This window comes from Halyomorpha halys, unplaced genomic scaffold (assembly GCF_000696795.3).
Source record: "Halyomorpha halys isolate HHAL.00 unplaced genomic scaffold, Hhal_1.1 Scaffold1049.1, whole genome shotgun sequence".
Taxonomy (NCBI): domain Eukaryota; kingdom Metazoa; phylum Arthropoda; class Insecta; order Hemiptera; family Pentatomidae; genus Halyomorpha; species Halyomorpha halys.
The window spans coordinates 287,011-297,294 of record NW_027106174.1 but is presented as its reverse complement, the minus strand read 5'-3'; the positions used below and the strand labels follow the sequence as shown (position 1 = coordinate 297,294).

The 10,284-nt window shown below is 30.7% G+C and overlaps 1 protein-coding gene across 3 annotated transcripts in view; it reads right to left on the bottom strand.

Moving 5' to 3' along the window:
* Positions 1-2,216: 2,216 nt before the first annotated feature.
* Positions 2,217-10,284, bottom strand: part of LOC106688072 (uncharacterized) — an 18,721-nt gene continuing 10,653 nt past the window's right edge. For all 3 annotated transcript variants that reach the window (XM_014432355.2, XM_014432356.2, XM_024361319.1), the window contains exon 4: positions 2,217-2,421. In XM_014432355.2, the coding sequence (XP_014287841.1) occupies positions 2,241-2,421 (181 nt within the window). In that variant the 3' untranslated portion in view covers positions 2,217-2,240. The remainder of the gene's footprint in view (positions 2,422-10,284) is intronic.

The following is a 10,284-nucleotide window of genomic DNA, read 5'->3' as shown; positions in this document are numbered from 1 at the left end:
AGAAAACTTTCATAATTTCTCACTGGGAGTCGTGAAAACCCTCCCCTTTCTCCTTCCCTCCCCGAAACAAAAAGGGGTTTGTTTTTCCAGCGACCCCACTCGGTCAAGGGAAAAGTTAATAGCTTGAAATTTAATTAAGAGTTGAGAGATTTAAACGTGAGAAAGGACGTTAAGGAATAATAGGAGCACGTTCTTTTGATATGGATCTTTCAAGACCTTTCATCAAGTCTCTTAGACCGCCCTTATTAAACATAAAAAAGGAAGGGAAAAGTAAAAATCCATTACTTTTTCGATTTTTTTTTTTATTTGTTTAAGGAAACTCTTATCTTACAAAGCTAGAAATTAATTAAGGTTTTCCAGATGTAAATCTCTTTCTTTTTTTTTCAAGGACAAATTATTTTTATTCTATTTGGAATTGGAATTAGGAAAATCCGATTGTTTGTAAAGGGACGTTCTAGAAATTAAAATTAAAAATCCTCTTCATACCGATTGAATCAATCGAAATAAAAAATTAATATTTTTTCGAAACATTAGGACAGACAAATATTAAGTATCATGAATCCAAATCAATACAGTACGTCTCACTTCGATATTAATGACGTAAACCGCTACCACCCATGGTGATCAATACGGTTATACAAGGAGGTGATTTTTTCAAGATCACGATCAACTGCCATATTTTTCTGCAATTAAGAGTACCCACTTTATGAGGCTGGGCAGGTCCCGGAGCCCTCCACAACCAACAGGGTCGACACACGGTGACGATGAAAAATAATTATCTACTATTATCCACAGCTAGATTCGAATCTGTAGGTACGTATTTAAGGATTTTGAAGGCTGTGTAAAACAAATTTCAACTTTGTTTGAAGAAACTGCACGTAGATTCCGATTGCTACAACATCTACGTGACAAACGCTTTAAACTTCCCATTCACTACAAAAAAATAGTATACGTTATGGTAATCAGACCAATTAGAACATATGGAATTGAGCTCTGGGGCTTTATCAAATTCCTCCCGTATCTAATCCTTACAATACAAAATCCTAGATGCTCCTTATTACGATACAAATAAACTCATCCACAAAGACCTTAACGTCCCATTCGTTGCAGATTTGACCCAAATATGCGTCTTTACATTCCAAACTCCTAACCCATTAGTTCTTAACCTCTCATCCTTAATAATCTCTGATAATCCTCCGAGGCGTCTGAAAAGAAGATTTAAATTAATGCTTGAAGTATCTCCAAAGTTCCTTCCCAAGATTTTCAAGTGTAAATGAAACATACAACATATTTACTTATTATATTTATTATTTTTACAGTTGTAAATCACAATAAATAAATAAATTTAAAAAAAAAACTTATATGGAACAAAGAAATAATAATACAATAGATTTGTGTTGAGGTGTAGAATAATAAAAAAAAACAAATTATTTTATTAAATGGGTTTAAATATAATTAACATTTCAAAGTTGCTGTTTTATAGTTCTCAAAAAATTTTAAATACTTTTTTTTTTCAACACCCACCCTAAAAAAATGTATTTTGACTGGCCCACTCCTTAACGTCAATCTGTCGATTTTTTTTTCGCTCAAGTATGATCTAAAAAAGGTACAAATACAGTACACATGCCTCACTTCTCACAAATTATTTTGTTATCATTTAATTTATATATCTTAATAAATATTGTGTGAACATACATACATATAACTGAGGAATGATATATGTATACCTGTGAAATATTGCTTTGGATTGCCTTATGGCGTTATAAGGCTAGTTGCGGGGTCCAATAAAGGTAGGGATAAGTAGCCAATAATCCACTAACGTTAGCTACATATTCCTAACTACCCTAATTGGACCCTGCAACTAACCTTACAATGCCACAAGGCAATCCAAGGCAATATTTCACAGTTGCACATATATCATTCCTCTGTTATATGTATGTATGGATTAAATGAATAAAATAATAAAGGAGGGCACGAAAAAAAAAAGTCTACGTTCTCTCTTATCTTTGTGGGCAATGTCTGCATCTGTATGAAGTATATAATATAAATAAACGCATAGCGTAATAAAGGAGAAAAAATGTTTTATAATAGAAAAAAATTAACTTTATTTTGAAACAACATTTTATAAGAAAACCATTTATCTGAGATTAGATGGAAATCACATCTGGTCAGAATAAATTTTAAATGAATAAAAATATCTTATTTATCAATAAATATAAAATTAAAAAATAGCTTTTATTTCAGACTCGCGTTGTCTTATTCTTACAATTAAAAAGGTCTTTTTGTAATTGGTACATGGAAGACTGAAACTTGTGGATCGGAACATACAACTGCACTCCGACTGGGAGGGCTTTCAAGTTGATTTTGAACATAGGCGAAAAGTATTCGAAGTGTCCGGATAAATCTTTCTTTTTAACTGCCCTGAAAAAAAACAAAACAATATATTTACATAAATTATTATTTTTACTTTCAATTAACGTTATTTATACTGTTGTTGTTAAACCAGCGTATAACAAGCGCGAATAGAGACGTCTTCTCTATGTCAAGAATACTGAAATTCCGATCTCTTTAAAAAAAATGAAACTAAGGGTGTAGAATGCCATGATAAAGCCAGTTCTGATATACGGCTGCTCTAACAGGTACTATAGAAAGAGATTTGAAAGGAAAGTCCTCCGTATAATTATAGGAGTGATCTGGGATCAGAGCCTTAACATATGGAGGAGAAGAACTTACAGTGAGCTGCTTGCAGAAACTGGGCAGTCAATATCTCCTGATATGAAAGCAAGGAGGTTAAGATAGGCGGGACATATGGCTTGAAGCAATCCATCAGGACGCCTTTACACAACAATGAATACCAGTATAGTAGGTAAGAGACCATATTGGAGGCCAAAAACCAGATGGATAGACAAAATCAACAAAGATGTGAAAGAGCAAACTGGAAAGCAGTAGCCTAAGACAGGCAGGCGTGGGGAAGGCTGGTTCCGGAGGCCCAAGATCTATATGGTCTGTAGAACCAACCAAAAAAACAATTATATAGCTGTTACTAAGGAAACATTATACCAAAAAAGGTTGCTCTGGAAATATTAACAATAAACGTATCTAACTAGAAATGTTTCATTATTTCTAACTTAATACATAATAATTAAATGATAAAATAAAATGTCTATTTAATAATTTGACTTTATTATTAAGTTATTCCAGATATATTTGAACGTTGGAAAATAAATTAGTTATTTATTCAAGAAATATTATTTCTTACATAAAACAAAAAACTACTTAACATATAAAAAATAAAATATTAATTTAAACAAAAACTAAAATATTAATTTAAACATTTAATCGTTACAAAATCCTTGGTGGTTGAGACTTGACTATAGTTCACTGCTGGATGGGATAAATGCTTCATAATAATTATTTCTGCTTTTAAATTTCACTTACATTGACTTTAATATTTTTCTGTTCTAAGATTATCATAGTTATTTTGAACATTAAAAAAAAAAATTAATATCTATACCGCTACAACCCATGAAGAGTTAAGGGTCCAATACTTTGTAAGGAAGTAATATTGTTACTAGACCAACGGTTGTGCAAAGAGCTGATTTGGTCAGAATGACGCTCGACCGCCTAGATTTTAACAGATTGATCATTATCAAATATAATATAGTGTACTGTTTAATTATATTGTCTGTTTGATTTAATTAATTTATGCAAACATCAAAATAACTTACACTACATTTTTTTTTTTAAAGCAATCTATAGCAAAGATGATGTTTGCCTAGTTATCTACAGGTGACCAACCTATTCTAACCATAGTGGGGGATCAAATTTTTCATTTTGTGGGACCACCACTTAATAAAAAAAGTCAACGTCCCAGACCGGAGTCAAACCGGCGCCGCCCGCAGATCTCAGAATGATAAACCTAGTCCTAACGATCTGAGCTACGGACGCCCCACACTAGATGATTTTAAATTCTGAGAAAGAACTGAGACATATACATATATGTCTTGTCTTTATGATATCTCAAAAAGGACTTCTAGATCTATTGTTATAGTGCCTAACAGTATATATAATTTTAAGCAAATGAATTCAATTTTTTTTTATTGTCATATGCTATCTTTTTACGATAAATAAAATTACTGATTATTTTTAATGATTTTAAAATCCTAATCTACTTTGCAGACGTAAGCTTAACACGTTTTTTAAGTTTTCACTGTCATTGTATATAGTGTTATAATTTCACAGTGATAGGCGTTGTTTTTTTGAAATTATACTGCACTGTTCCGCTCTTTTAAAAAAAATTATTCTTATGTTATAATATTTAAATTTATTTCAATTACAAATGATTAAATCAACTTTATTATTGTTTCATTTTTAAACATAAGTATTATATTTTTATTTTAAATTACTGAATAGTTGAATTTTTTAGCATATACATTTTTTTTTATGGCTTGATCAAGGCTTAGACGGGCGGATATTTTTTTCGTATATGTGTTTTTAACTGTTTGAATATTTTTTTTATTGTATTTTTTTTAAATAAACACATTTAAATTTTAAAAAAATAGTTGAATGGTTATATAAATAGTAGGGTCATATTAAGTTGAGATTCAAAGACCAATTTTTCTGAAAAGCTCATCTCGACTTTATTGATCTTTTCATTTCATAGGTTTGGTGAACGACTTTCGGCCTATGGTGCTCTCAAAGAAATTTCTCCGTCTTTGAGACTGGTCATTCCCCCGAGCCCTACACTGTGTCTACACGCCTCAACCTCGTATCAGATCGATTATTGGCATTCTTCAACTTTAAGTCTTAAAGGTCAGAAGATATATTGGTTTATCATTTTTGGCTTGTGCTTGTTCAGTAGAAAAAGTAAAAAAAAAAAGCTCATAATTTTTTTTACGCCCAAATTTGGACGTAAAACATCTCACTATTGTCTCATTAGATTTTTTTTATTTGCTAGAGATAAAAAAACTTTATTGAAAAACTTGTCTTTCCTAATTCCATTGGTTTACTGCACACACAGAGTGCAAGAACTAGTATTTTTTTTTTTTACACTAAGCGATAAATATGTAAAGTTAAATTAATCTATTAATATTTTTTCCATGAGATAAATATTAAATATAGTAACAAAATCAATACATAAAAATCTAATATGTTTTTCCATATAGGTAAAGTTTAATAAGAATTTAAAAGCAAAAATCAACAAAGGTTTAGACAGATACACGAATATAAATACACGAATACAAGAAAATAACAAACATGATTTATGTAAATATAACTAGTAACAAATAAGCAAAATATGTTACTTTTTATAGTAATTATGTTTATTTACTTTATTTTAAGAGTTATGATCACTGGGTTCATTTAAACAGAATTTAAAAATTGGCAAAGTTAATAAATTAAAACATTAAATTATACATACTGGAATTAAATGTAGACTGCACATAACCTTATATATTAATAATTTAAAAAAAAAGTCTGTTGTTGCGAGATCTTCTTTTAACATTTCCTTTATCAATCTAACTCAAACCTACGCTAGGTTAGCAATGCTATATCCTATCCTTAATATAAATTCCAAATTAAAACCAGAAACAACTGTTCTTAAAATTAAAACAATTCTCAGGCCACTGCTGATGTACAGCTGTGAAGTGTCGGGAGCGGCATCCTTTATAAAGAAAGAAAAAAATACAATCTTTTCAAAATCAAGTCCTAAAAATCGCAGTGGATGCTCCTTGGTTCTTAAGAAATAGCCAATTGCATCGAGAATTACAAATGGAGTCAACTGGAGGATAACATCAAAAAATGGAGTTCCACTCCCACATGCCGACAGTTAAAGGAGCAGTGGCCTACAACTTGGGAAACCCAACCACAACCCGAAGACTGAAGCCCGGGCTGCTGCAGAACATCCTGTTTTGTGTCTAATTTTTTTTTTTTTTTTTTGTCCCCACCATTACTTAAATTCGCTTTCTTTTTACGGTGTTGAGCTTTGGGACTCCACTAAATCTTCGAATTCCTCTCATATCCAATCCTTATAATCCAAAATCTTTCCTTAATTCCTCAATACTCCTTACTTTGCCACCAATAAAATCACCCATAAAGACCTTAATTTAGCCCGAACAAGATACCAATCCTTCCATTATAAACTCCCTACTCATCTAAACCCAGTAGTTTCTAACCTTGCTTGCTCTTCCATTCCTGACAATTCTCCAAGGCACCTGAAAAGAAGATAGCCTCGAGACCTTCTGATGTAGAAATAATGTTGAAGTACTAACAATATGGACATTATTAAAATAAAGTAAATAAACATAATTACTATAAAAAGTAACAGTTATTTATGTTATATCAAATTTATTAGATGTATTGTTATCTAAATACAGTTGTAAATATCAATAAATCAGTACAAATAAAAAATATAATTAGTTTAAAACATATTGCAAATACATACAAAAAAATAAGTTTTAGCATTTTCTAAATTGAAATAGTTTTAGAAATAAATTTTTCGACGAAATTTATGAATGCAATGAATATTTCGCTGGACTAATGAATGCTTTGTTAAATTTTATTTAATAATATATAATATTTTTTTTCCATTATTGTCAAACTGTTTTCCATCTTTTAATGCTTATAATATTTCTCTAATGTCCGACATAGAAAGCAAAATAGGAGAGCAGCCCGACATTCTGAAAGTGACCTCATAGTGTACTATCACAACCTAGACGAAGGATCAATAACCTAAGTATAGATAGACACCAGGAAACAGCAAAGAATGAGATTTTTATATAGATAGCTTTATATTTTTATATTGAATACTGATAGCTTTATATTCCTCTATACCGAACAGATTGTATACTTGTTTGGAAGTTGAAAAAGATTTGTCCTCATAATGTAAAATTTTTGTTTTTTGCAAAAAAGTTGTAGGTAGTAAGGAACAAATTGAGTCTTTCCGCATTCACATCTTGCATCATTGCATCTACTACCCTCAAATTTTAATAGGTACCAGAGTTTGATCAGATTTCATTATTACATATAAAGATGATTGACTATGAAAATAAGATGAAGTGAATAAGATCCAAAAAAACAAAATTCTGACAATGTAAAATAAAAATATAAAAAATAAAATAAAGAGGGGGGTTAAAATTATGTAGAAATAAGTGACAAATTATATAAAAATGAACAAAAATAAATATAATAATTAAAATAGAGTAATAGATTTAAAATGGACAGGAGACGTAAAACATAAGAAAAACAGACATGAAAGAAATAAAAAACAAAATTGTACACACTAAGAGATGGGAAGCAAGATGAGAATAAATCAAGGTCAGGAAAAAATAAATTAATAAAAATCAGGTGGAAGGTCGTTATTGTTTATTTATTTATCATTACTATTATTTTTTATAAAACAAACGGTGGAACAATCTCCATTTCACAAATTATTTGTAAAACGGAAGTTTTTTGTTGATTTAATTATACAACTCGCTGCTGAAATTGCATGTCTGTAATTTAAATTTATCCTGACATTCAAATTGTATTATTTTTTCAATATAGTGCAAACAAGAAAAAAAATTCAAGTTTTTATTTTAATTTACCCTTCGTCGTAAGCTCATGACCTCTTGTCCTACAGTATCCTCTAATAATACCCCACTTATTCCTGTCGAACAGATCCGTTACTTAGGACTACATCTCGACAAATGACTGACATGGAATCCTCATACAAGACTGAAAAGACAGGGAACTGCTTGTCGATTTCGACGATTACAACATTTACTAGACAAACGGTCTAAATTGCCAATCCATTACAAAAGACTGATCTACATGACTATTATAATGCCTATCTGGGCATACGGAGTTGAGCAGTGGGGCTCCACTAAACCATCAAATTCTTCCTAAATCCAATCCTTACAGTCCAAAATCCTTTGTAAAATCCTTAATGCTCCTTGGTTTGTCACGAATCAAGTCATCTTTCAGGACCTCAATGTTCCATATGTTGCCAATTTGGCCAAAACCAGATACCATTCCTTCCATGATAAGCTTCCCAACCACCAAAATCCACTTGTTTCTAACCTGGCTTCTCCTTCATTATCTAATAATCCTCCTAGGCGTCTAAAAAGAAGATGGTCTCGAGATCTTCCCCTCTAGAATTGTTTTTGGAGTTCTGCCAATGAGTATATTCTCCACATGTTACTATGTCACCTACAGCAAATTTACTTATTGTATATATTTTTATACAGTTGTAAATAAATTATTTTTAAAAAAAAGTCTTTATTCCAGCATTTTATTTTTACTTAAATTTGGTGCCTCTTCAAAAACAATGTTTTTAATCACTTTTAAAATAAAAAATAATCGTTGATGTCTAAAAACTTTTTATATAATAGACAGATTATTTATCTATTTATCTTTGTAGGAGTAGTATTTTTCATGATATTTTGTTGAATTAAATTTTAAAAATGTTGATTATTATTTTTTTAAACAAAATATTTGAATTATGAAAACATTGCAGACCTTCGTAAGGACTGATAAGAAAGAAGTTCTGAAACCAACGAAGGAAACCCTGCAAAGTAGGGCAAAACCTTGGTTAACAATAAATAGTTCTTTTGATACCTTTATTGACCACCCCCCAGACTATCTTCCTACAATCTGTATCTAATTTTCATTAATGTAATAAAAAATTGGAGTGAAACAACTTTTTTTTAACTTGTTGAACTCCTCAGCTATTTCTTGGATGTTCCTCTGGTACGTACGCAATTAACAATCAAAATCAGATCCGAAGCAGACAGTGATTAATCAAGATATGCTTGCTAAGAAGCGCACGAGTTGGGATATTACATCATGTATGCGACCTGTCGCTTACAGCGTGCGATTGTCATGTTGATTCCCCCCCCCCCATCTCTAAACTTGGAGGCAATATTTAATCAGTCGGCTTTTGTATTGATCTAGGTAGTACCCGATGTGAATTCCTCCAATTACCTTGTTCTCAATTATTGAAATTTATGTTGATGTTCCCCGATAGATAAGTCATATGCCTTTTAATATTTTTTTTTATCTATATGAGAGAGTTTTTTTTTTATTTATTTATTCAATTTATTTTAGTATGTATAAGATCATTAATCACTATTACCTATTGTCCACAACTGTGAGGCAGATTGTAATATCTATCAATAAATAAAAAGCAGTATAAATTTTTAAAAAATTGATCTATATTGAAATTTATAATGGTACATAATTACACAATTTAGTAAATTTTAAGTAAGCTATAATGGAGTAATACATGCCCCTAGAGAAACTATCAATTGACTCTAATGACGTTTTTACATTAGAAGGTCTCGTGGCCATCTTCTTTTCAGGCACCTCGGAGGATTGTCAGTGGATGTAAGTTGTAATGGAAGAGGATGTAAAGTTGGAAACTATTGGATTTTGGTGATTAGGGAGTTCATAATAAATGATATCTGGTTCGGGCTAGATTCGTTACATATAGAACATTAGGGTCTTTTTGGATTGTTTTATTTGTGAAAAAGTAAGGATATATTGCGAAGGATTTTGATTTGTAAGAATTGGATGCGATAGGAATTTGGAGGTTTAGTTCGAGTCCTTATGTCCAGATAGGCCTTAGTATTGCCATGAATAGCAGTCTCTTGTTATGGATTGGAAGTTTAGACTGTTTGTCTAGGCAGTGAAGCAGTTTTTGGAAACCAACTTTATTTTAGAGTAATTGTTTTTTAATTTCAATTGTTATATCCTCATCTGAATGGTCTTTTTACTTTATAATGTATGTGTTTTAGATGTATAATAATGCCTGATTGGTTAATAATTAGCCAAGATTAATAAATTATATATTGTTTTCGAGAATACAATGTCTTTTTTGTATTTAAAAAACAATGACGTAAATTTTTCTCTTTTTTTCATTTTGACGTTTCTTTGTGAATTGATTTTTAATTGATTGATTGATAATAAAACGCAGATAATATGAAAAATGAAAATTAAACTAGGTGTTAAAAGTTAAAAAAAAACCTGGTAAAATATTACCAGGCATACAAAAATCCATTTCTCTTCTTGAGCATAAAAAAAAATGAAGTATCCATTAATGAAACAGTGGTAGGCCATGGTTTGCCTTAATTCCTTCCTCGTTTGCTTAATTCCTTGAAGTAGTCATCTTACTTAAGTCCAACCACTTAAATGTCCGCTAAAAACATTTTGGTCCAGCAGAAGTAACTTGGAAATGTGGAAATATTAAACGGACTTAAATGTTTTTGATGATTACCGAAAGATTGACGAGAATAGTTGTTAATATAT